Source organism: Trachemys scripta, chromosome 10, assembly GCF_013100865.1.
Source record: "Trachemys scripta elegans isolate TJP31775 chromosome 10, CAS_Tse_1.0, whole genome shotgun sequence".
Classification (NCBI taxonomy): domain Eukaryota; kingdom Metazoa; phylum Chordata; order Testudines; family Emydidae; genus Trachemys; species Trachemys scripta.
Window position 1 is genome coordinate 6281160 of NC_048307.1, and position 26769 is coordinate 6307928.

The 26769-nt window shown below is 47.8% G+C and overlaps 1 protein-coding gene across 2 annotated transcripts in view; it reads left to right on the forward strand.

Annotated features, from left to right (window-relative positions):
- The window catches only part of CACNA1H (calcium voltage-gated channel subunit alpha1 H), a 205740-nt gene that overhangs the window by 134063 nt on the left and 44908 nt on the right, over window positions 1–26769 (forward strand). For both annotated transcript variants that reach the window (XM_034783486.1, XM_034783485.1), the window contains exons 14-23: window positions 2049–2257; window positions 5860–6294; window positions 8518–8618; window positions 9193–9316; window positions 9457–9525; window positions 9694–9878; window positions 15267–15393; window positions 15908–16033; window positions 17777–17866; window positions 19276–19468. In XM_034783486.1, the coding sequence (XP_034639377.1) occupies window positions 2049–2257; window positions 5860–6294; window positions 8518–8618; window positions 9193–9316; window positions 9457–9525; window positions 9694–9878; window positions 15267–15393; window positions 15908–16033; window positions 17777–17866; window positions 19276–19468 (1659 nt within the window). The remainder of the gene's footprint in view (window positions 1–2048; window positions 2258–5859; window positions 6295–8517; window positions 8619–9192; window positions 9317–9456; window positions 9526–9693; window positions 9879–15266; window positions 15394–15907; window positions 16034–17776; window positions 17867–19275; window positions 19469–26769) is intronic.

Here is a 26769-nt window from a genome sequence, read left to right on the forward strand (position 1 = left end):
AGCTCAACTGGAAAATTCCAGATATTGGGTTATCAAATTCAGCTTCCCTGCGGACGGTTGGCGAACAATCCACAGGCTGAAATTCCTTTGTATAAACTGTTTGCAGAACCACTTCGAATAACAGGCTCATTTCAGGGCAGGAAGGAAATTGCCACTTATTCTCAGGGAGCTCACAAATAGAATCATAGAATCATAGAATATTAGGGCTGGAAGGGAGGTCATCTAGTCCAACCCGCTGCTCAAAGCAGGACCAATTCCCAACTAAATCATCCCAGCCGGGCTGTGTCAAGCCGGGCCTTAAAAACCTCTAAGGAAGGAGATTCCACCACCTCCCTAGGGAACCCATTCCAGTGCTTCACCAGCCTCCTAGTGAAATAGTGTTTCCTAATATCCAACCTAAACCTCCCCCGCTGCAACTTGAGACCATTGCTCCTTGTTCTGTCAGCGAAGGGCTGAATTCTCAGAATAAACTGTGGACAAGGAATAACGTGACCATTTCCAGTCTCCATAAACCTCCTAAATGCCATCATGTGTACAAACAACATAAGGGCATTAATGATCCCATTACAAACCCATTGGCCTGTAAAAGGTGTATAGACAGAAGGCTCTTGTGTGGTGCAGATTAGCAGATTTGGGACTTGATCTTCCACCCCTTGAAGTGATTGGCAAAGCTTCTATTGACTTCAGTGGTTTATGCTCAGGCTCTTTGTGCATAAGCAAATAAGCAAACTAATGCTAAAAAGACAAGGGCACTGCATGACAAAAACAAGCATCAGAGGAGAATTAGCAAGGGTAATAAAACCCTTGGCTTTCTCAGCACAGTGGAGGTGGAATCATTTCCTGAACTACCTGTACCAGTGTAAAATTGTTCTTCTCTCCTACGTATGGCAGATGGTCCCATCCTCTCCCCTCCCCCAGACAGCAGACTCTGCAATCATTAACCGAAATCCACTGAGACAGAATAGATTAAGCGTTGCTCTCGACTCCAGACCTTGTATTTGAATCTAGGCTTTTGATGACAGAGTATTACTGCACTCAGTAGTGCAGAAGGAGTTTTGTTATATAGATTCTTGTTTATCTTCATCAGGAATACAGTTTCTGCAATTTTTAACGAGTACATTCTGTTGCTTTCTGAAAAGATCTGATGCTGTGTTGCCGTGTCTCAAGGAGAGGTCCATTTTCCCTTGCCATAGAGCTGAAACAATATGATGTAATTGCTCCCTTTCCTTTTTATTAACTAGCAGCAATTATCGGGGAAAAGTAGTTCATTCAATTATTCTGTTGTATAAGGATTGCTCCTATAAATGAATGCATGTTTAGAAACCCTTCGCATTTCCTGTCCCTGGAATGGATGACTAACGATTACAGGGCACATTTGTACAGTGCCTTCAGCCCCGAAGGAATCCAAAGCCCTTTACAAATCATGAAATCTCCGCACCACAGGAAGAGAAGAATAATTTATCCAGATTGTAATTTGGCCAACACATGAGGACGAACAGCCGTTTCTCTTAGGGGGAAAATAATAGCCATACAATCCACAACTCCAATCCTGATTGCTCCTGCGCACCTGAAACTCCTTGTGTAGTCCAGGATGAGTTTCTAACTCAGCAAATGCTGATGGCTTAGTGGACAGAGCACTGGACTGGTCCTCAGGACACCTGGGTCCTATTCCTGGCTCTGCTGCTATCCTGCTAAGTTACCTTGGACAAGTCACTTCACCTCACCATGCCTCAGCTTCCTCCATCTGTTAAGTGGGGATAATGATACCAACCCCTTTTTAAAGCCGTTTGAGATCTACTGATAAAGAGTGCTAGGTAAGAGCTAGGGATTATTATTAAGATTGGGCCTTCTGAATGCTCCTGTGCTTGGCCTTCTATCTCCTATGAAAGACCAACCTGGCATTGGTGGCACCAAGGAATTTCAATTTGATCTTCCATTCAGTGAAGTCAATAGGAGACAAACGGGGGTTGCCCGTTTTAAAAGTGCTGGTTGCAGTCCTCAGCTAAGCTCCTGAGCGGAGGCCTAACTGCAGCTCGCCTTCTTTCCAGAGATGAAGATGTACTCCCTTGCCATCACCCCAAACGGTCACGTGGAGGGCAGGGCGAGCATACCCCCTCCCATCATCATGCGCACTGCTGCTACTCCCATGCCAACGCCAAAGTGCTCGCCGCACATGGATTCGGTGCACACCTTCGTGGACTCAAGGAGAGGGAGCAATGCTTCAGTTGATCCACTGAGCTACGATCAAAAGTCCTTGGTATGTTACCAGTATTAGCAGTTTCCCCCTATTATCTGCCTTTTATATAACACAGGGGGAGATATAAATGTATAATATTATAAGCAGGGCTGGTAGCACTGCCTCTGATTAAGGTTGCCCAATATTTCCCATTATAAGACCCTGTTTTCAATTGCATATAACTTTGAAAAACTCTCACCATTTGGGCTGAACTTTTCCATGCTGTGTATCTGCCTCAGGCTGAATTGTTTTGAGAAATTGCAACCAAAACAGTTTAGCCATTTCTGAGAGGGAGGCTGGGAAAAAATACATTGTTTCTTCCCATGTTAAAAAATTCGGGTGACCTTTTCTTTGACCAGCTTTAGTGTCCCCGTGCTTTGGAGCTAGGATTTGAAATTTAGCAGGGGGTGGGTCATGGACTTGCCCTTTGTCATCCTTGTGAAAAGGCTTTCCCACAGACAGCAACCTCCTGGTAGCCCTGGCTCATCCCTAGAGCAGGTCCAGCCTGTGCACTGAATGAGGCAGGGGTCCTGTGGGAAAAAATAGTAAGTGATCATGTAATTAAAGACGGTGTCGTAATGCATACACACAAAAAGACATAATTAAGGTTGCACACTGGCAATCTTCATTTTGGCATTTACTAATTTTTGAGTACTTGATTTTGCAACCTTTAATGCTCTTTTAACATTTTGGGTGGGTTTGGTAACGTATCAAGGTTGTGTACGGAGCTGATCGCGAATCGGAATTGCCATTCTGTGGGAAATTCTCAAATTTGTTTTCAGACAAAAATTCAAAGTATCTAAACCTATCACCGAATGAGAAGATGTGAAAAATTTTGATTTGGAAATGTCATAATGTTTTGTTTCAGGTAGACATTAATCTCTGCACGGCCTGACCTGTCACCGTGTTTGATGGGATTTATAGTTCTGGGTCCCTCAGTCCCCATTCCCCTCTGTTGGCCCAGCTCCCTGGTTGGACTACATCTCCCATGATACATAGTGGTGACTTACCTATCCCATGATGCACTGCCACTCAGCAGTAATTTTTCCTACCCTGGGTTGGGTGGTGGAAATGAAGTGATCGGTGGGAAGATGAGATCAGACAGCAGGGTGTCTCAGAGATGACTGCACAGCCCCCGGGCGTCTCAGAGATGAGCAACGCATCTGTCAAGCGGAACTAAGGGGTGGTGGCTCTGCAGGGCCCTAATTCCTTGTGGCATTTTAATGATTGGCTAGATGTGAGGCCCACCTGTGAGGCCGGAATAAACCGTCTTGGAATGACTGCGAAGGAATCTGAATGCTTGTTCACCCCTCGTACGGCTGTTCTGCTCGGTTCTTGTTTATTATACAATGGCCCCTTCGTGAGGGGAACAAACAGAAACCAAGAGCTGAAATAATGGATTATCCTTAGGGAATAACCATCTGAGGGGAGAGAGATGGCTGGAATTACTGAACAGGCCGTAGATTTTGTTGCACTCACAACAGGGCAGTGGGTGGGAAGGCGTGAATACAGAAGGACCAGAGTTAATGGATAAAAACGGGTTTCTAGCTCTGCTTATTGGCCCTGTTTTTCACTACGTAACTTCAATATCATGTTGAAATCAAAGCAGTGGAGCATGAATGCACTTCATGCAACGTGCTGAGGTAGAACCGTTATCACCTTTGGTAAGATGCTTAGCCAGGGTAATGCTTCTGAAAAGAAAACAGAGATGACTCTCTAGTTTGTCTTGGGTTTACATGGGATTGCTGGCTCATGGCTCGAATCAGGACATAAGCAGCTACCCAATGGAACAGCACTGAGATGAACCTTAATCGAAACTAACGCGAATGCTTAAAGCAGTCAGCTCTGTTTCTGTGCCGGAAGGAAAACGTTAAGAGAAAAGATTTCTTTCTAGGCTTCGCTGCTCTGACCTCGAACGCTTTCGTCCCAGGAACTATTCAGCAATGCAAATTGCAGTTACAAAATAATGATCATCAGAAATTTACTGGGGGGGGAGTCCATTTGAGTACATATTTAAGGAAAAATAAGGCTACTGTCTGGGTAACAAGAAGAACAGGAGTACTTGTGGCACCTTAGAGACTAACAAATTTATTAGAGCATAAGCTTTCGTGGACTACAGCCCACTTCTTCGGATGCATATAGAATGGAACATATATTGAGGAGATATATATACACACATACAGAGAGCATGAACAGGTGGGAGTTGTCTTACCAACTCTGAGAGGCCAATTAATTAAGAGAAAAAAAACTTTTGAAGTGATAATCAAGCTAGCCCAGTACAGACAGTTTGATAATAAGTGTGAGAGTACTTACAAGGGGAGATAGAGTCAATGTTTGTAATGGCTCAGCCATTCCCAGTCCTTATTCAAACCGGAGTTGATTGTGTCTAGTTTGCATATCAATTCTAGCTCAGCAGTCTCTCTTTGGAGTCTGTTCCATTCTATATGCATCCGAAGAAGTGGGCTGTAGTCCACGAAAGCTTATGCTCTAATAAATTTGTTAGTCTCTAAGGTGCCACAAGTACTCCTGTTCTTCTTTTTGCGGATACAGACTAACACGGCTGTTACTCTGAAACCTGTCTGGGTAACATTTTCAAAAGCACTTAGGTGCCTAAGACCCATTGAAAGCCAATGTGATTTAGACACCTAAATCACTTAGGTGTTTAAAAAAATATTACGTGGTGGGAATAGGGTCTTAGGGCTGGACACATTTTTGCTGCCAGAGTGGTGTACAGGGATCTTAGTTAGGGTAAATGAGAGACAAACCCTTAGGAACCAGTTGTGTGATTTTTACGGACACACACGAGAATGTATCTCCGGTGACTGATCCCTGCCCTGCCATCAAGTTGGTGTCGAGCAGTCCCACTGTAACTGATTTCTCTGAAAAACAGGACTACACCAAGTGTTCTATAAAAGGGCTCTGTGACCCCACGAGGGGATTCCATAAAATCCTCTTTGGCTGGGCTCCTCCGCTTGCCGTGAGAAGCATAGATCTGGAGCAGATGCGGCGCTGGCCTTGAATTTTCATTAGCTGTGCCCAGTTTACATGGGGAATGTTTTAAGACGGGTGTTGAGTCAGGTATGTGGACTCAGACCCCAGGCCACAGTGCGTTGAGTGTAATTTCGGAGGGGGGGAATCAATAGCTTTTGTCATTCTGGAAAAGGGGAAGTCCTATGGAAGCCTTCTTGGCGCCTTTCTAATGTGGCTGGCCTGCACAGGCAGGACCCTGGGTGCTTAAAACCTACGTGGGATTCAAGAATCCTGCACTGCGAAGGGTTCTACCCATGCAGAGGGTGCACTTTAAAGGAACACCTTCGATGTGGGTTCACCTGGGTACCCAGGTATATGGGAGCCAAGGAGATGAGAGAGATTGCAGCAAAGCACTCAACTGGAACTCCAGCCTTCTCAGTGTGGGGCCCCGTCCAGCAGCATGAACTTACCTTCTTAGCCCTTAACAACACCTGCAATGTTCCCTGTCTGCTCTTAACTGAATGACTGTCTTGTCTCTGGAGCCGCCTGGCAGTTTGTGCCGTAATTGCTGGGCTAAATTCCTTTCCTTCTGAGCCGTTTCCTTCCCTCTTCTGCTTGAGGGTGAAATCTCATGTGTTTTTCCCATCTCTCAGTCCAGCCTCCGCAGCTCGCCGTGTGCAAACTGGGGACCCAACAGCAACTGGGGAAGCCGCCGCTCAAGCTGGAACAGCCTCGGCAGGGCCCCAAGCCTCAAAAAGAAGAACCAGTCTGGGGAAAGAGAGTCCTTGCTCTCTGGGGAGGGGAAAGGGAGCACGGATGATGACTCTGATGATGCCAAGTCCAGCACTGTCAGCAGAGCCACCCTGCACCGCCGGGCGGAGTCCCTGGATTACAGAAGCTCCTTGGACTTGCCTGAGCTTCTCCAGCTCCCCACCATGCGCCACTCCCTCAGCATCAACCCCATGGCCGTGCTGCCCACAGAGTACCAGGACTGCAATGGCAAAGTGGTGCATGTGCCCAGCGAGTTCTTCCTGCGCATCGACAGCCACAAGGACGACCTCTTGGACTACGACGACGACATGGACGATGTAAGTTGCCGTGGGGATAGGGCAGCCCTGGGGGTAAGGGAGCCTTTCCCCTGTAAGATGCTTGTTCAAATCCTGGGCAGAGACGTTACCACCTACTGGCTCGTGTAGATGAAAGAGTCCAGTTCCTCGTGAATTGGCATCCACTTCCCAAAGAGTTTTGTTTGCGAACAGGGGGGGTTCTGTTACTGTCTGATCTGTAGGCAAGGTGAAGTGTCCAGGTGATGGGCACCCACCTGGGTGAGCTACAATCCCTGGCTGCGGTTGAGACCCATCTCAACTAAATTTCACCCCCAGGCATCAGTACAGAGATGTGTCCTCTGTCCCCAACCCACCATTTAACTAGAGCGGTGGGGAACGCAGCGGCTGCAGGTCACAGAAAATTACGTCGCTGCATTTCATTCCGTGACTTCGCTTTGCATTGTCTGTGTTTGTGCTCTGAATGAACAACACCTCGCAAAGTGGCACCTGGCCAAAGGCACCTGCATTGCCCGTGGTTTGTATCTGAACATGCAAATCAGCCCCTGGCTTGCTTGGAAACAGCCACCACCTCCACCTTCCAGCTCTCGCCAAAATGCAGGGCCTCCCTGGGGTTGCTGTGAAATGTGGGACCCCTCCGTCACAGGCTTGCTGGAAATGCAGAACCCTCTCTCCTAGACTCACTTGCAAGCCTGGGGCCTCTCCCTTGGGCTTGCTATCAATTTCAGGCCCCCACTTCCCCCAGGCTTACTGTGAAACATGGGTCCTCTCCCAGGCATGCTCGGAAATGTGGAGCCCTTTCCCTCTGGGCTTGCCCCAATCTACCCTTCACTTTGAAATGGAGAAACCCCCACTTTCCTCTGGACTCAGTCAGCCACACAGGCCCTTCTCTAGGCTCAGTGCAGAGTGTGAGGCCGTTGGCTCCCTCTCCAGGGAAGCGTCACACCTCTCTGTGCACAGCCCCCTTGGGGCACAGCCATCTTTTCCCTTGTGTTCTCAGCACTGCAAGCCCTATCTTGGCTGTCAGCTCTTCTGGACCTGCTGTATCTGTTCTCCCAACTTCCAGAAAGTTCCACCTTCCAAGGAAAGAGGAGGTGACGTGTGGCATGTCCCGGCTTGGTGGGTGGCCCAGAGCAGCTTGCAATGCCCTTTGCAAGAGCAGCATTAACTCAGCTGCTCTCCAGCACCAAGCTGGATGTTTGTTAACCCTCCACTGTGACCTCTCCAGAGCCTGATTCCTGTTTCAGGGACTTTGCTCCAGAGTTTCCGTGAAGGGAGGATAAAGCTCAAAGGATTCCATTCACTGCTGATACCCGGTTTGAGTTTTCAGACTGGAGTCGCAACGCTACAGTCAGACTCATCTCTGAAATAGAAAAACTGGCCTCATGTCAGCCAGCATGGAGGGTCAGCACGTAAACCGGTGTCGATGTAATTACAGTGACGCGGTTAGGTAGCTTAGGCACAACATTTTGGTATTGTGAAAAACAAAACAGGATTTTCAGTGCCTCTGGATAGGGGAGTTTAGGCGGATGCTCAAAAAATTCATAGACCTGGGGGGATTAAATAACCACTTAGTGCAACACCATGAAAGTTGGAAGTCCCTCAGTCCTTCTGTCTGGTGGGAAGATGAAGAGACAAAATATGACTGGATTGGTTTCAAGTGCAGCGAGCACCCCGTAGCTCCCGCTCACTTTGGGGGAAGCTTTGAGGGAGTAAGGGCTTCAAGGTTTGGCCATGTATGTAGGGTTCATGGAAGCTTCCCTTCCTCATGCAGAGAAAAAGCATTAGATCTTTACCAGCCTGCGTCAGCGTCAGTCCCAATCCCAGCTGCTGGTCTGAGCGTCAGATTGCCCTGTAGCAAGGTTTCTATTCTACCTTGGACTGCACGTGTACAGTATTTCCGTTGTGTGGGGCTCTTATTCATTTCTCTGCGAGCCTGATGGGAGGGTAGGAAAGATGGTGTTTTGGATAGGGCTTTGGATTGGGACACGGGGAAACTTGAGTGCAATTCCTGGCTTGGCCACAGGCTCCATTTGGACCTCTGGCACGTCACTTTACTGTGGTAATGGGGGCCAGATAAGGACACAGATAGAATTTGGCTGTGAAAATGAAGACCTAACACTGCCTTGTCCAGAAACCACCTATAGAGCAAAGAATTCAGAGGGTCGTTTGAGAAGGGCAGAGGGACCCCGTGGGCTAAAGAGCTGGGAAAACTAAAGAAAAGAGCAATTTCTTTGTTCTCTCCAGAGTTACTGCTACAGGATTCGTAAAGCCCTGGAGCCCTACAAACCGGAATGGTGCAAGAATCATGAAGACTGGTCCCTCTACTTGTTTTCTCCTCAGAATCGGTAAGAAACCCCGGTCCACTGGGTGGGCTGGCAGCTGAAAACTGGGGCTTGGGAGAAGCTCATTCCGTTGGGCAGGACAAACCCAGCCCCGACTGAGGGGGAAGAATTCTGTGAGGGAATCCTCACAGGGCTTGTGTTTCTCTCTCCTAGCCATTTGAGTGGGTTTTACCACAGGAGGGGCTGTTCCAGACTCCAGTTTTAGTCAGCCCTTCCGTAGGCAAAACTCTTGGATGGGGAAGGACTGAGTGAGAATGTCCAAAGTCGGACCCTTGTGCTCTAAGTAACGTTTCTGTGATAGGCAGAATCACTGGACGGGGCCGTCGGCACCTTGGCAGGAAGCTGAGGTGACTTATTAATACAGTTAAAATTATGATTGTTATTTCTTTCATTGATAACGAGTGCAGCAAACTGTGCACAGGAAGGACCTATCTCAGCACGCTGAGGTAGTTACCATCAAAGGATTTAAAGGAGTCTCTCAAGAAAGGAAATCCCAGTCAGAGGGGTGAGTTCCAAGCTTGCTGACCCAGACTGGCTTCTGGCCATGACCTCTTCCTTTCTGCCTCTTTTCCCCCAGGATTCGAGCGATGTGCCAGAAGGTTATAGCCCACAAAATGTTTGACCATGTGGTTCTGGTCTTCATCTTTCTCAACTGCATCACCATTGCACTGGAGAGGCCCGATATTGACCCCCACAGCACGGTGAGCAGCCCCCCATCCCTTTTTCTGCACCCACAATAACTTTTCCCCAGCCACATCGGGGAAGGAACCCGCGGGATGGAGGATGCTGGGTTTCTGCTGTTTAAATAACTTGCCTCCAGCTGTTGATTTCTGTTTTACAGGAGAGGATATTTCTGAGTGTCTCCAATTACATCTTCACTGCAATCTTTGTTGCTGAGATGATGGTGAAGGTAATTATGTGTCTGCGCTAAACCTGCCAACCCACAATGAGGTCTGGCCTCTGTGGTCTGAGAGCTAAGATGAGCTGTATTTCACTGCACGTCAGCGTCCATCATGTACAGCAAATAAGCAAAAGGCATGAGGCCACAGCCTAAATATCTTTCTCCTACTGGTTCTAGGTGGTGGCCCTTGGCTTCTTCTCTGGGGAAAATACCTATCTCCAAAGCAGCTGGAATGTCCTGGATGGGGTCCTGGTCTTTGTATCCATCATTGATATTATCGTCTCCATGGCATCAGCAGGCGGGGCTAAGATTTTGGGTATCCTTCGAGTCTTAAGATTGCTGCGGACCTTGAGGCCTCTCCGGTACTTTCACACTGGGCAAAATGGATGTGTGGGGTTTGGGCTTGTCTTCATGGCAAGCTATTAAGAGTTAAGCCATGGTCTGAATCTACAGTGGAAGTCCAAGTACACCGCTTGGCTACTGCTGCTTGAAAGCACAGTAAGCTAAGCTCCATTCCAGGACTTTCACTGTGTTGTAGCAGTGTCCACCTGGGACGTTACTGTGCAGCTATCTGGTGTGCGGTAGATTCACACCCGGACTTGTCACGCAGTAACTGGCCATGTAGGTGAGCCCTTTGTTTTGTTTTGATGAATCAAGAACTTTGAAGGGAAAGACTTGATTCCTTAAGCTACTGAAACTCTTCTGAAGCCAAATATCCTCTTGAAGCTAGCGCTCATATAGCACGTTTCATCCAAAGACCTCAAAGCGCTTCACAAAGGTGGTGAACATTGTTCCTCCTTTACAGGTGGGGAGAACGAGGCACAGGTTGATGAAGTGACTCACCCACCAACAATAGGCCAGGCCTCCTGAGTCCCAGTAATCTATCCACTGGGACACACTAAAAATACTGAATGGTTTCACTGCAATGCATGCACCATGTCAATTGGAATCGTCATGATAGCGCATCTCACTTTATGGCATCCTTGCAAATTCAGGATGAAAATGCTCTGATAGAACAATAACTGATAATGATGGGAAAACTAATGGTATTTTACTGGGCCATAAAAAATTATTCTCACTACAAATGAGTATTAACAGAAATTGGCAACGCTGATTGTAGTGAATCTGCTCTGGGATGGAAAAACAAGTAATTGCTCTAGTAGAGGGGTTCTTCCAAAGTTGTAAAACGTCAGTCACATTTCTGGATTAACACCAAGCCAGGATCCTTCTCTGTTTCAGCATCAGAGTCATAAGAAGTTATGAAAAGGGCAAGGTTGTGTTTTTGTGAAGATTTCCGGGCCAGCTTTGCAGTCTCCAGCCTGGTTTACACACAAGGTTGAACCAATTTAGCTAACGGTATGATTTTAAACCACTTTAGTTAAACTGGTACAGCCTCCTGTGTGGACTCATATATTGCTGTGAGCTTGGCTTTGATCTGTTTATCTGGCATTGATCAATTTACAGACCCAAGCTAACCCAGTATAATCAGTCTGAAACCAATAAGAGTGTGTCTGCACAGTAATTTAACTAACTTGTATTTTTAAACCAATTTAAAATAATCCAGTGTAGACAAGCCCTCAGTGGTGATGGAGAAATATTTGAGCTTTCAATTGCTTATTATCAGAAGTGAATGAATGTGAACACCAAATGGGTTTTGGTCCACCTGTTGTTTATGCACACATCAGCACCTGTGAGGAAGACCAAAATGACTGGTACTTTGTCTTCACCACTATCTAGAAGACCTGATCTGGTTTGGGGCAGGAAGTTTTTATCGAACTCGCACTGTGTGTATGATGAATGCCTTCCTCACACTGCCTTTTTATCATAATTTTACATATCAGGCTGGCTCCCTAATCAAAGTGACATGTTACACTGCACAACCTTACAGCCATTCCCAAGTGAGAAGGTCGCATTGGCTGATAGTGAATTGGCAATTAAACAGGTGCCGGCAATAATTTGATAAGCTCCAGCTTCTGTAGTCTTTCTCCTGTGTGTGTATATCTAAGACCACCTGGACACAATGTAGCTGTTGGCTAGGAAGAGGAAAGGTCATGTTTTCAATATTTGAAAGAGGAATAAAGGGAATTTGTATTTTGTTTGATAGCACAGTAATAAAGGGACAAGGAGAGTATAAATACTTGGGGAATTCTTATCAGCTCACTTTGCCCATGCCCATTTTGCATCATGCCCGACAAAAACACATTCACTTTCCCATGAAATTTCTTTGGAAATAAGATAGGTGGCTCCAGAAACGTGTGGTCCTTCGGAAAAAGAGCCGTTTGCCTCTTCCCATCACACTAGTAAGCCAGAAACAATGGGGCCCGTTCCTACCTAAGCAATGGCTTTTGTGTATTTGCTAGTTATTTCCTAGGTGACAAAGAGGTGGCATTAATGTTTCCATCTAATTTGTTGCTTCTGTTTCCCGGTCTGTTGTCTGAATTTGTCTTTACTGCTGCCCTCTTAGGCTGGGTCTACACTACCCGCCTGAATCGGCGGGTAGAAATCGACCTCTCGGGGATCGATTTATCGCGGCCCGTCTGGACGCGACAATCGATCCCCGAATCGACGCTCTTACTCCACCAGCAGAGGTGGGAGTAAGCGCCGTCGACGGGAAGCCGCAGAGGTCAATTTTGCCGCCGTCCCTACAGCGGGGTAAGTCGGCGGCGATACGTCGAATTCAGCTACACTATTCGCGTAGCTGAATTTGCGTATCTTAAATCGACCCCCCCCTGTAGTGTAGATGTAGCCTTAGACTGCAATCTCTTCAGAGTAGGGACCATCTCTTTCTTTGTGTATTTACAGGGCCTAGTGCAATGGGGCACTATCTTGGCTTGGCCTTTTTAGGCAGTACCGTATTTCACAATGGTTGTAGTGGATTCTCCATCATTGGCCATTTTAAACAGGAATGATTTGGGGGAAGTTCTACGGTCTGTGTCATGCAGGAGCTCAGACTGGATGACCACAATGGTTCCTTCTGGCCTTGGAACTATGAAGAAGACTGGAAATCATGGCACAAATGATGTATGAACAAATAAAAGGGACAGAATTGGGAAGAATTAGTTCCAGAGAATAATTCAACCACAAAGAGCCCACCATTGACTCTGGTGTTACTTACATAAGCGTTGTGCACTATTATTCCAGAGACCATTCAGTTTCTCTGTCACATTATTCATTTCTAGCTTGAGAGAACAAGAAGCGACTTAAACACTCCTCACTTAGAGGAAGTATAAACTTTCTGATGTTACCTATTCACTGGGCAGCCCCAGGCTTACAACATCTACCTTTTATCCTCCGTCCCTTCTTCACACATCTCTGCTTGCCTAAATTATCAGCCTCCTGGGCATTAAAGTGTTAACTTAGCCATGCAAAATGAAGCTACCAACAAGGAACCTGCAACCCCCATCTCTTAAAAAGTTTTGACATTTCTCAATTGAGACATCCACCCTCCTGGAAAAACTCCCCGGGGCTTGTGGTGCTGTTTGGGCACAAACACATTTCTCAGACCCACGCAGGAGATCCGTTCTCTAGGCACTCACATGGAAAAGAAAAACATCCAGACTTTCTGTGCTGCTGTAAACCATGCCTCTGGATCCACGGCTGCGCTCCTCTGCAAATAGAAGGCAGTCGGTGCTGCCCATTAATGACCCCTTCTTGTTACGGAGCTGTCAGCGACAAATCCCTTTTGTCTCTGAGCCAGTTCCCGGACCGTTTAGGTAGGAAACAACCCCCCTCGTATGATAAAACACCCCTCCCCTTTATAAACGGTGTCTTGCGGTTCAATCCCGCCAAAGGGGCCGAGCACCATGGGCCCGAGGCAGCCAAGCACTTATGCCTGTGCTTAACTAAGGGCTTGAGGGATCCCACTGACAGCAAGCTGAACATGTGCTTAAGTGCCTGGCTGGATTGGGGCCAGGGTGCTCAGTACGTTGCAGGATTGAGCCCTTGGTTCATTAGCCTTCCTGAGCATTTCCAAAGATGGAACATCTGAGTAACGTGTGTTCTAAAGGTCTGAGCCCAAGACTGCGAGCCACAACTGCAATGCTCTAAACCTGCCTCTGCCTTCAGAAATCCGCCAGAAACAGACTCTCTGTGGCCTCGCTCAACCACCCTGCGCTTGAGCTGCTCCAGCTATAAAATGGAGGCTAAGACTGCTGTGAGTTACTGTCTATATGCTGCTAGAAAGATTTTACATGCTTGGTATTTGGGGGCAAAGTTCAGGCTTGATATAAGGTCACCGAACGCAACATCTGCTCTTCCAGATCAGACGAGTGGTTCAGTATCCTGTCTCTGAGGGTGGCCAATATTTCAGAGGAAGGTGCTAGAAACCTTTAGTGGACAATTGTGAGAAAGTCCAGCAGAGGGCAATGAAAATTATCAGAGGGATGGGGGCACATTACTTATGAGGAGAGGCTGAGGGAACTGGGCTTCTTTAGTCTGCAGAAGAGAAGAGTGAGGGGGGATTTGATAGCAGCCTTCAACTACCTGAAGGGGGGTTCCAAAGAGGATGGAGCTCGGTTGTTCTCAGTGGTGGCAGATGACAGAACAAGGAGCAATGGTCTCAAGTTGCAGTAGGGGAGGTCTAGGTTTGCTATTAGGAAACACTATTTCATTAGGAGGGTGGTGAAGCCCTGGAATGGGTTCCCTAGGGAGGTGGTGGAATCTCCCTCCTTAGAGGTTTTTAAGGCCCAGCTTGACAAAGCCCTGGCTGGCATGATTTAGTTGGGGTTAGTCCTGCTTTGAGCAGGGGGTTGGACTAGATGACCTCCTGAGGTCTCTTCCAACCCTGATCTTCTATGATTCTATGAAACAACCTGCCCATAGGAGATATTCCTTCCTAACCTTCATCAGCTAGTGAGACTGGCTTGTGCCCTGCAGCAGGAGGGTTTATATCCCTTATACATTTTTATCCTATCTAATGTAACTGTGAATGTTCTCATTGTCTATAAAAATGTCTAATCAGCTCTGAGGCCCTGCTACATATTTGATCTCAGTGAAATCTCACGGCAGTGAGTCCCACGGGTTTAATTATGCATTGTGTAAACTAAGTCTTTCCTTTTGGGTTTTCAATTTCAACTTCACCCCCGCTCTGTCTGTTACGAGAGGGTAAATTGGAGCATGCAACTGACTCTATACCCAGGGCACCATGCATAATGTTGTTATGCAGCCTCGTTATTTTTTTTTAATTGCCGCATAACTGTATTCTAAGTTGTGATTTAAAAACAAAGGCCTGATTCGCATCTATACTACGGCCCTTTAAAGCACACGTGCACTCCCGAATGGTGGGAGATGGCCTTGGCATAAATGAACACCAGGCCCAAGGTTTCCAGCTCTCACGCGTGCAAAGAGAACTTTCAAAATGTGAGTCAAGTGCAATCGATGCAGAGACCGCTGCCTGAGTGTCCAAAGAGCCTTAAATACTAGCCCCGAGAGAAGGGCAGGTCTGTGAACACTTCTCTCTTTCACAGGGGTGTAGTGAGGCTTAATTAATTAACACCTGTACAGCGCTTTGAAATCAATTGATGAAAGGAGCTATGGAATAGTACAGCATAATATACTATATGATAGGGTACCGTGCCAGTACGTATGGGGGATAAAGAAGGGTGATATCAGCCTTACTGCCTACAAGAGGGAGGAAGAATAAAGATGGGCTCATGGGGGCTAGACTAGATGGCCCTGGCGGTCCCTTTTAATTCTATGGTTGTATGAGTCTAGGATGAGTGCCAAGCTTTGTTCCGCTGCTTTCCCCCCAGAGTCATCAGCAGAGCCCCAGGTCTAAAACTGGTGGTGGAGACCTTGATATCGTCCCTGAGGCCTATTGGAAATATTGTGCTTATCTGCTGTGCTTTCTTCATTATCTTTGGGATCTTAGGGGTTCAGGTAAGACTCTCCCTCTGTAACCAAGCACTCATTCAGATAATAATTAATGGAGATATCCTATCTCCTAGAGCTGGAAGGGACCTTGAAAGGTCATCAAATCCAGCCCCCTGCCTTCACTAGCAGGACTAAGGACTAATTTTGCCCCAGATCCCCAAGTGGCCCCCTCAAGGATTGAACTCACAACCCTGGGTTTAGCAGGCCAATGCTCAAACCACTGAGTTATCCCTCCCCACAAGATAGTCCCTTCTCGCCCGCCAACAAGACAGGCCATTCAGAATAGGCTTTCCCCTGCTGTGTGAGGCAAGCCACTCCAATCCCTCCAGGGACCCGAAATCCTCTTACCTCAACAAAGGAGCTTCAGGCTTTGTGCCTGAAGAGGGGTACCTCAGCTGCGGGGTCAAGGGAAGGAATCCCAATTCCAACCAAGGCAAACAATGATCTGTCATTGGAACAGAACCAAGTGCCCCTGCCAGGCTTCCTGAGATATTTTTTTCCCCCTCCTCTTCAATTTCAGCTTTTTAAGGGCAAGTTCTACTGCTGCGAAGGACCAGACACCAAAAACATCTCCACTAAAGCCGACTGCACTAGCATGCACTACAGATGGGTCCGGCGGAAGTACAACTTCGACAATTTAGGGCAGGTAAAGTAGTTCTTGTTCCGAGAGGTTTGTGTGTCATTGTCTGATGGGCTCTTCCGAACGGGTCCCTCTCCAGCATTGGCCTTCCAGACATCTCATCGACAGGTCCCCCATTTAGGCCCTGGTCTACGCGAGGGGGGGCGGGGGGAGGCAGTCAACCTAAGATACAGAACTTCAGCTACGTGAATAGCATAGCTGAAGTTGGCGTATCTTAGGTCAACTTACCTGGCCGTGAGGATGGCGGCGAGTCGACCGCTTCCACTCCCCCGTCGATTCCACTCCCGCCTCTCATGAGCTGGAGTTCCGGAGTTGACGGGGAGCGCGTTCGGGGATCGATTTATCCCTGTCTAGACTAGATGTGATAAATCGATCCCCAATAGGTCGATCACTACCCGCCAATCCAGTGAAGACCTGCCCTTAGTTTCATTTATTTAAAGGTTTAACAAAACCCAGGAGCTGAGAGTCTGGTCCCATTACTCACCCTGAGTAGTGCCATTACTTCAGGGCATCACTCCTGATCTAAGGTACTGTTCAACAGGAATATGGGGATTGCAATCTGGCCCCCAGGGTGAAATAATACCTTGATTTAAAAAAAAATAATAATAATTTAATCAGATTTTGTGTGTTTCAGTGGCGTGTATAAATAAATAACAGCACTGAGCAACACTACACCTAACCCACAGGTCAATCCGTTATGTAGCCCCCGATGGGATCCACCGAGGATGTTTCACCCCTGGGCTCTTTAACTCAACCATTAGCAGTTGATGCTTTAGCTCTGGAGGTCCCTGGTTCTCTCCCCACTGTGTTGAACGAAATGATGGCTGTCACATGCTCTGAGCAGAATCAATAGCATGACCTCACATTTTCACTCATGCAGCATTGCCAACTCCAGTGATTTTTAGCATGAGTCTCATTCTGGAACAGCCTTCCAATAGGAACAGTGGGGGCAAACAACCTCACTCGCTTCAAGATGGCACTTGACAAAATTATGAATGAGACTATATTACAGGCTTGCCTGTAATAGGAGGGGACTGTATTCAGTGACTCAGGGGTCTCTTCCAGTCTTATGTCCTATATCCTATGTTCCTATTTTTCCCTTAAAGCCCCAGTACCTGGAGTCAGTTAATTGTGTGAGAATCTCAGTTTTCATTTTTTGGAATATTTAGTTTCTAACCTTCGTGTTTGCAAAGAAAAACTTGAAAAAAGTTACCCCCTCCAGATTTTTGTACATTGGGTATGGGCGATGCTGCCAATGTAGCTGAGCAGAACCTGGCCTTCGTTTATAAGTTCATGAATGAATCTGAGTGGAACTAAAAATGAAGCTAACCAGTCAGCTTTCATTGTCCAAGCTCCGTTAAATGCAAAAACCAAACCAACAGCTTAAATGGTTAAAATCACAGTAAATTCCATTTTAAAAAATTATCTCCATTGGGTTCTGAATTGTTTTAGCAGGTCATTTGACTCTTCTTGGTTTCATTCCCTCTTTGAGGCTTGAAATTCATTGTGTTCCCCCATCAACGTCGTCTGCAAACGTTGATTGTTTTTCTCCCCTATGTACTGAAGGCAGAGGAAACTGATATGACTAAGTGATTCTGCCATTTCTCTTTGGTCCCTATGGCCCTACCTTTCCACTGCTAGTCTGAGTAACTCAAAGAGCAAATGAGTCCACCCCTTCCTCCTTTAAAAAGACCAAGAGGAGGTGAATAGCAGCAGGGCCGATCTTCATATTATTTCTTTTCCTTGCAGGCTCTGATGTCCTTGTTTGTCCTCTCATCCAAAGACGGCTGGGTGAACATCATGTACGATGGCCTGGATGCTGTGGGCATTGACCAGCAGGTAGAAACAAAAGACCTCAAAAAGTTTTACAAGTTTAGTGTTCATGGTCCAGATCACTATGCGCAGATCACAGCTGTTATGAGTAACCCACCCAGGCGCTCTGCTATGGCGCCAATTCCAGTAGGGGCGTCCAAAGCAGCAGCATGGACCTGAACAGACTGAGAACCGCAGCTGAGCCCTGACAGGCACGTCAATCAGGGCTCAGTTATCCCCTGGATGCCATCTGGGTGTGATGGGTGTAATGGGGCCCCAGTTCAACAGGTGTCTCCAGAAGGAATTCTGGCAATCTCACCTGGAATTCTTCCTAGAGGTCCCAACCTCCCCAACATGGCAGCTACCCATCCCTTTAAAAAGCTACAGCAAACTCCTCACTCTATGCCTGGACAGCTTGGGTGCCTGGAGTACAGCCCTGGCCCCACCATCATCGCAACCTTCCCTACCCTCTTTCAGGCCCTGAGTGTCCACTAAGAGGGAGCAGGGGCTACGTCCTCCAGTGGGACTCTGGGCAGCCCCTATGCAGCAAGGTTGGGAAGGATGCTCTCTGTGTACCTACGCAGGGGCTGATCAGAATCTTGCTCCTACTCAGAAATGGTTGCAATGGCCCATCTAGTGCAACTTTCATGAGTGACATGGAGCCTGTCAAAATGGGCATGTTTTTGACACATGAATATGCAGAAGATAGAACCCACTGCCCACAGGCAGCTCTGAGTCAGCCCTCTTCCTCCCTCGGCATCGCTGAACTGCTGAAGAAAACACCATGCGGTGAAAGCTACAAATCATGTCCTAAGGACAGATATCTTGGGACCCGAACACTAGCTCCAAGGGGCCCTGAAAACATGTTCCATTCCACTGTTGCTTTAAGGAATGCATGGTGAACATGAATGTATTGACATGAAATAGAAAATAATTGGGGATGTTAAAAAGAGGTGCTACCGAATTTGGGTGTTGGGAGGCTTAAAGCATTAGCAAAATTGTCTCAAGATCCTTAGGTGAATGGTACCATGTTGTAACAGCGATAACCCTTTGTACTTAGCATCTGCAGTGTCCAAGGATCTCAGAACAATGGACAAACATCAGTTAAGCATTAATGTCCCCCTGCAAATAATAAATTTGAGCCTCTCTTCAATTAAAACTATTTCCATGCCAAAAATTGTCATCTTGCGAGAGATTTTTTTTTCCCAGCCAAATTATGGTTTTCACAAAAGAAGGTAAAATTTCAGCAGGGGAGAAAATGGGTGAAAGGAAAATTTGCTGAGAAACAGCCCATGGGTCCTCCAAGCCCTATTCTCCTACCCATGGGAATCCACTACCAACTTCCCACTGCTGCTGGACACTTGATATGTCTGTTTTACAATGACACACACTTTTCTCCTCTTCTCTCTTGCCCTCTCCTGCCTCCCATCTCTCAGCCCGTCCAGAACCACAACCCATGGATGCTTCTCTACTTCATCTCCTTCCTGCTCATCGTGAGTTTTTTCGTGCTCAACATGTTCGTGGGGGTGGTGGTGGAGAATTTCCACAAGTGTCGGCAGCACCAGGAGGCAGAAGAGGCCCGTCGGCGGGAGGAGAAGCGGCTGAGGCGCCTGGAGAAAAAGCGCAGGAGTAAGGAGCTATACGTGTCTGGTCGGTAGACTGCATTACAAACCAAAATCTTTCTGAGCTCTGCCTGCTTCCAAAGCAAGACTTTCGTTTTCCTTTGGTTTGGTTGACATGGGACTAAAAAGGCCGCTTTGTTTATTTACTACTTTGGCGACGCCTTAAGTCTCAGGGCTACACAGTCCCTGGACGTGTTCTCTATGAGCTTGATAAAAATGTTGCCCCTTTATGTAGACGGTAGGCAGAGTAAAGGCCAGCATGCCTGGAAAGTAGAGTCCTAGCTGACTTCGTCGCTCGCATTGTCGCTCGCATTGTCTTCAGGAAGCGGGAAGAAGGCCGTTGGGCGAGCAAGGGCTTTACTGAGTAAACGCGAGCGACGTTTGCCACGTGTGTGAAGGCAACTCACAAAGGCATCCCGGTGCCCTGGGGCTTAAAGTGTCGCCTGCATTTTTAAATTACGATGGTGGTGGTTTGATATTTTTTTTTTCTTAGATCAAATAGTTGCGATGCTTTTTAGGATCTCGGCGCATGGCCCCGCATGCCACCCACATGCTGCATGAGGGCATGAGCAAAACAGGCTTGGGGAGAGGAACGGAGCCCCAGTGCGGGGAAGTCGAGGCAAGTCTTCTTGAATGGAATCCATTAGACAGGATGCTTGCCTAGCCACCTATTGCAGGAGACCTTTAGCACGAAGCCATGATGTAGGTCTTGGACAGGCCTTCTAAACACGTTGGATGGAAACAGTGGCCACTGGAGAGTCATGAGGGACCTACATAGCTTTGATAAATTCTGACCCTGGATTTCTTTTAGGGATGGCCAAACCAGACCAGAGAACATCAGAACCTGCCTGAGTCTTTGCCCATTTCTAGAACGGAACCTTCTGAAAATCCCCAATGTTTCAGCTAATTTTTCCTGTCATAATTTTTCACTTTCACTGTCCCTGCCAGGTTCCAGCTGCAGGTAGGAACTAGCAGGGAGTGGTTTGGGTATTCCCAGCATGCCCAGCTGCAGGAAGCAATAGAAACGTCCCCAAGAACCTGTCACACATGATTCCCAGCCACATTAGCAGACCCAAGAGACTAGTTTTGAGCTGGTTGAAATTTGTCATACCTGAGTGGAGGGATACGCCCCAAGCTGCAGTTTCTTAGTGGAGCACAGACGGATCTAAGAGGCAAGGTGCTTTCAGCTCCACCAGGAACTCTAGCACTTTGTCACATGGATTGTACCCTTATCATTATTCTGCCTCACATAACCTCCTGCAATGGCTGAGTGCCCCTTAATGACAAACTGCCAGCAGTCTCCTAAAACATAGAGCAATAGGCATCAGTTTTCAGCAGGGAGAGCTGCTGTTAAATCAAAAAGTTATGTCTCCGCTGTAATGACATGGCAAGCAGGTGGCTGTGCTCATTGAAACCTCCGCCCCAACCAGTTTCCTCCTTCCATCCCTGAATCTGATCTGCATTTGAGCCAGAAGGCGGTCTGCCTACATCTCCAACAAAAATTTCCACTTTCCTCATTGCCTCTCTATTAATTTGTCACAGGAGGTTTCAGCGTGAAATAGCTTCACAATGAACTCGTGCTGGGCCTTAATCAATGGCAGATTGACCTGAAACCCAAGCAAGGGCTGCATACTTGGATTTGTAGCTAGTCGTGGGTCAAGTGGCGTGGCTAAAATAAAACCCAGCCCAGCTCAAACCTTCCAGCCCCAAATGCCAACTGCACCTCTTTTGAGATCTGAAAAAGTTCAAAAGCAATCCAGCTTTTCTTGTTCACGCATCTGAGCTTCCAGGTCCAAGCTGGGGTTAAAAGCGGAAACCTGGGGATCGCAGAAGGCTGTTCTTGCAGTATTTGTAGCACAACAGGAGCCGTAGGTGATAAGTGTTGGGGGACAGCTAGCTTCCATGAGACTTCCAACCCAGTCACCAAACTCCCGAGTTTTAGAGGTTGCTCATCATGCTATGGGGCCAGGTCCTGAGAACTAACAAACATGTACAATTCCCATTGAAGTCACCTGCAGGGCAACTCCTCTCCCAGGAAGTCACCTGCACCACCCAAAGAAATCAGTACCACTCCGGATTTAGCCCACCTTATTTTGCAATTTACTGCAAGAAATCTTTGAGTCCAAGAACACACCCAGTAGGATTGCCAGTCCACGTGCAAATACAGCCAGCTGTTTCCCAAAGAAATCCATAAATAATCAAAGGTACTTCACTGTATGATGTTCAGGAAGATAAACTTCAGCTAAAGGAAGATGAAGTGAGGAAAAAGCAGATATTCCCTTTGTAAACTTCTCCTAGACACTATATAATTATCTTTAGCAGGCTGAGACACTCTGGAGATAACGCCACCTACCTTTAAACTCTGGGATTAAGGTCTGATGTGTAATGAGTTTGGTCTCAGCGCTGTTCCCATTGGAGAAGAGTCCATGTCAAGAAACTCCTATGGCACAATGGACAGCAGAGAGCTTCTTATGCTCTAGGAATTATTTTGGGGAAGTTCTGTGGCCTGTGCTGTACAGGAGGTCAGACTAGGTGTTCACAGTGGTCCCATCTGGCCTTAGACTCTATGAATCTGAAAGCTGAATCACCTCCCTGCTCCAGAGGGTATGGTTGTGCTAAGTCATTGTTAATTGCACTGGCAAAGTAAATTGGGGTATGATCACCCAACAGTTTCCTAACTCTACCTGGTCTCTGGATTTGGGGGTTTTAGCTTCAATTCCTGCTAGCCCCGTAATCATGAGGACGACGGACAGTTCACCTATGTTTGCAGTTATTTTTTGGAAGGCTGACCGTGTATTTTCCTTGCTAGTAGTGTCGCTGTTCTCACACCTAGCTTACCTCCTGCGAGGCAGTCCCTCATGCAAACTGACATGAGTTTGAAAACAAATGTGGCTGTGGAATGGGAGGCAGTTTGGGAAACCACAGAATCCATGATAAATTTGTGCAGCTGGATGCCTCTCTCTCTTTCAAGATGCAGAGAAGACTTGGCCCTTTCCCAACAGCAGCTGAAGGATTATTAAGGACTTTGAGTTTCCCTTTTAAGTATCTGCAACACTGCACTGCATGGCGAAAAGTACTGGACTGAAATCCCTGGGGACTCATGGCCAGACCAAGCCTCGCCGCAGGACTACAGAACAAAACAAGTTTCACCTACATTTTCCCACCAGCATGCTTTGACCCTGACCTAGACACAGCACATCTGGGGGTAAGAGGGACGTTTAGCCTCCAGGGCCCATTCCAATCATGCAGCTCTCTGCTGAGATGCCAGGATGGGGTTGGTGTTTTTTGTGAGGTGCACACTTCTCCATTAGGAACTGGCCTGAGACCCACCAAACTCATTTCACAGGGCCCACTACACAATCATCTGATCTCAGCAACTTGCAGTCAGTATTGGCTCAGGCTGGATTCGATATGACCCCCTAGAAGTCAAAGCCAAATCACCTGAACCAGGCCGTGCCCATTATTCACCAAAGTTCACTTGAGGCTCCCTCGATTGATACTCATTAGAACATAAGAACAGCCATTCTGGGTCAGACCAGTGGTCCTTCTCGCCCAGTGTCCTGTCTTCTGATAGAGGCTGATGCCAGATGCTTCATGAGGAATGAACAGAGCAAGGCAATTATCAAGTGATCCACCCCCTGTCCAGTCGTCCAGTCCCAGCTTCTGGAAGTCAGAAGCTTAACCATCTTGACTAATAGCCATTGAAGTATCTAACCTCCATGAACTTATCTAATTTTTCCTTTGTACCCAGTTATACTTTTGGCCCTCACAACATCTCCTGGCAATGAGTTCCACAGATTGACCATGTGTTATGTAAAGAAGTATTTCCCTTTGTTTGTTGTAAAGCTGCTGCCTATTAATTTCATTGGGTGACCCCTGGTTCTTGTGTTATGTGAAGGGGTAAATAACACTCCCCTATTCTCTTTCTCCACATCTCCTGCTTCAAAACATCAATTCCTTTATTCCTACTCTTGGAACAGAGATCATGCAAGGTCCTGAAGCCCCCTCAACTCCCAGTGGGAGTTTGGGTTGCTCAGCACTTCCTGAGGGGCCCTTGGCAGCTCACACAGTTGGTCCAGAAGAAGCCTCCAAACCATAACGAGTGGAACTTGTAAGCAAAGAGCAGAACTCACCAGTAGTCTGTAGAGAAAATGGGCTACAGCACAGGCAAATGAGAACTATCCTAATCATAGGTGGTTGCTGTGTCTGGTGTTGGGTTAGGTTGATAACAGGTTGTCCCTGGCTCTGAGGCCGAGCAGAGCCAGTCCCTGTCTACGTGAAGGACGCTGTTGAGTTGCTTTCCCAGAGAACTCCACAACCCATCTTAATTCATATAGAAGCCTGGAAAGGGCAGCCAGGAAAAAGCCTAACAGATATTTGTAGACCGAGGGCCCAGGCGCTGCACAGATGTGGAGAGTAACATTTCCACCAAGCGTGTGCAGTGAGGAAGACAGTTCTCTGGAAGGGAATCAAGGCAGACGGAGCAGGCAAGTTGAGCCTAAGTGTTTCATCACATGCAGGGCCTACAAGAGGTTACCTCAGATCAGCTCATTCTTGCGTGCGTGCTTGGAGGATCCCTTCCTGACCATGTTCGGACTGGCGAGCTTTGGCTCGGGAAATGTTTTTTTAACCAAGTGAAATCAAACAACGGTCACTTTTTAAATTATCATTTAAATTTAAACTCAGATTTAAACAGCCAAAATCCCACCCATGTTATGTCAGTTAATTTAGAAGACTATGGGTTTGGCTCAAAACGTGGCAGACTCAGAAAGATGTGACGTGTGGCTGGTGCCGTGTGGACTTTCTGTGTGTGTACGTGGCGTACCGTGCCTGTGAGGTGATGCAGTGACCGTCTTGGCCTGCACAGTGCTATGTGCTGTTGCCGTTTTGTACCGGGGGGTGGGGGGAGGAGAGGAGAAAATGGGTAGCTTGGCATTGGAAGGAAGGTGTACGGCAAATCCAGCCATGCAGGCGGGGGAGCGCAAGCCCGAGTCAAGACGGTTCAGCAGCCAGCCACAGCTTCCCCTGGGGCTCAGCTGGGCTGCAGGGGCCGTAAAAACAGGACGAGTATGAGAAGCATTGAGATGTATCCTCTTCCCAGGAGGCTAAGGGGTGACACGCGTAACATACTGTGGGCAGCAAAAGGAGGCTGTTGCTGGAAAATAGACCGTCTGGCCACCTGTCTGTCTGGGACTAGCTTCCAACTTGTGTCTGTCTAGTTCTCGGTCTGTGTATGTAAAGCAAGCCATATGTTGCGTGTCCTTAAGTGCCTGTGTATATGTACCTAGGGATGTGTATGTACACACATGTAAGGTAAAGGCACAGTAGGCTTTGGCCTACGTCTGGGAAATGATTAGCAGTCTGGGAAGGGGCAGCTTGCTCACAGCCTGCCTATGGCACAGACCGAGCTGGCTCGGTGGGTGAATGTTAGATAATTATTGACTAGCTCCAAGGGCCGTATCAGGGCAACAGCTGCCAAGAGTTACGATAGTTTGGAGACTGTGCACCATTGCTACAGATCCTGCCCATACACTGCCACACCCCAGAAGGGGTTACGTGAACCCAAGGCCCAGCGCCGACCCCCACCCCCAAGCCAGTGGGGATTTGGATGCACGATGGTTTCTTTTCTTCTCCCCAGACCCCTTTCCCTTCCCCCTCGTAATGAGGCCCCCCATCAATCTCTTGCTGCCTTAGATTATCTAATCCCCTGCTCTCCTCCCCTGCTGCCAGTCCTTTTGGAGCTGGCCCTCTGCCTGTGAAATCCCTGCACTACGCACTTCCTTGGTCCCTGTTGAACATCGGCAATGGCGGCCTGCTGCCTGACTCGCTTCCTCACCCGGCTGCCCCGTTGCATGCAGCCCGGCTGGGATCTCCCTCAGCTGGGCTGGGCTGGGCTGCAGAGATTCAGCAGACAGTCTCTCTGCCTCCCCCCTCACTATTCCCACAGCAGGAGCCCAGCCAGGGATGGGCGGACGCGGGTCATGATACCTTCCCTCCAGCCATCTGAGCCGGGGCCCTAAGCACCACGCTCCCCCTTGCTACTACTCACCTTCAGCTAGTGTGGCACCCTACCCCTATCCAGCAGCCTCCCCGACCCTTCCTAGAGTTAGAATGCCTGGGGGGAGTGGGAGGATGTTGGGGTGCCTGTAGTAGGTGCTGGGGCAGCTGGCTGCTTGTGGGAGAGAGAGACAGCCGGATTGCCCCTCTCCTCCCCTTTCACTGCTCCCTACCCAGCCCCCCATGCCAGCAGGGGGAGAGGAGTTGGTGGCTAGCAGGAGGGGAGCGCCATTCCTCCCATTTGCTCCAGCACCTTAACAAAAAACTTCCTTCTGTGACCAGTGTCACTCGAGAAGCACCTCGTGACTTGGCAGCGGGGCTAGTGGGTCTTATGGAGGCAACATTCCCAGTGAGATCAATGGGCCTGACCGAGGTGCAGTAGCGACTGCAGGGACTGGTGGTGATGATTTGTATGCAGCATACTCAGCTGTGAGAGGCTGATATTGACCGGCAGAGTGCCAGGCAGGCAGTGATTGATATTTAATGAGTTTATTGTAAGCAGGAGAGAAAGAGGTTTAGAATTCAGGACCAGCAAGTCCTGCACACAGCTGGCCTACCAAACACTGTTGCCCTTGTCCACGCTCTCCCCCGTTATTTCTGTGCCCTTGTTACATCTTGTGTTACGTTAGTGTCTTCCTGTGTATTTGTGCAGCGCCTAACACAACATGGCCCCGATCCTGACTCGGGCTACTGGGCTTCATTGTCATATAACTAATACTAAGTGTGAATGAGCTCTTAGGTATCTTTGCATACAGGTGACGCTGGTGGACTGGGGGTCAGGAGACCTGGATTCTAGCTTTATTTCTGCCACTGTTGCTGAATACCCTTGGGCTAGTCACTTCCTTCTCCGTGCCTTTGTTTCTCCACCTGTGACAGTGGGGATACAGATGCCACCCTTTATAAAGTTCTTTGAGATCTATGGACTAAAGGCACTACTTAAGTGTTAAATATAATGGTGCTGTATATTTGCCAGCTAACTGCCCTGGAATGAAAAAGAGGGAGGGAGATTGAATAAATAGGCTTTAAAAATAAAATGTGGTGGCTTTTTTAAAAGCAGAACTATGTTGTGCCACAATGGGATTGTTAATGAGAAGGTAAAACTTCAAGATAAGCTAACGTATTCCTCCTGACACGATCACGGCCTCCATCAGATATAGCCACTGTATAAATAAAAGTGCTGTAATTTTATAATCCTGCGGCTCCTAACCTTTTGATGAGGCTTTCCGAAGACATAAAGTGGAACTCTCCTCC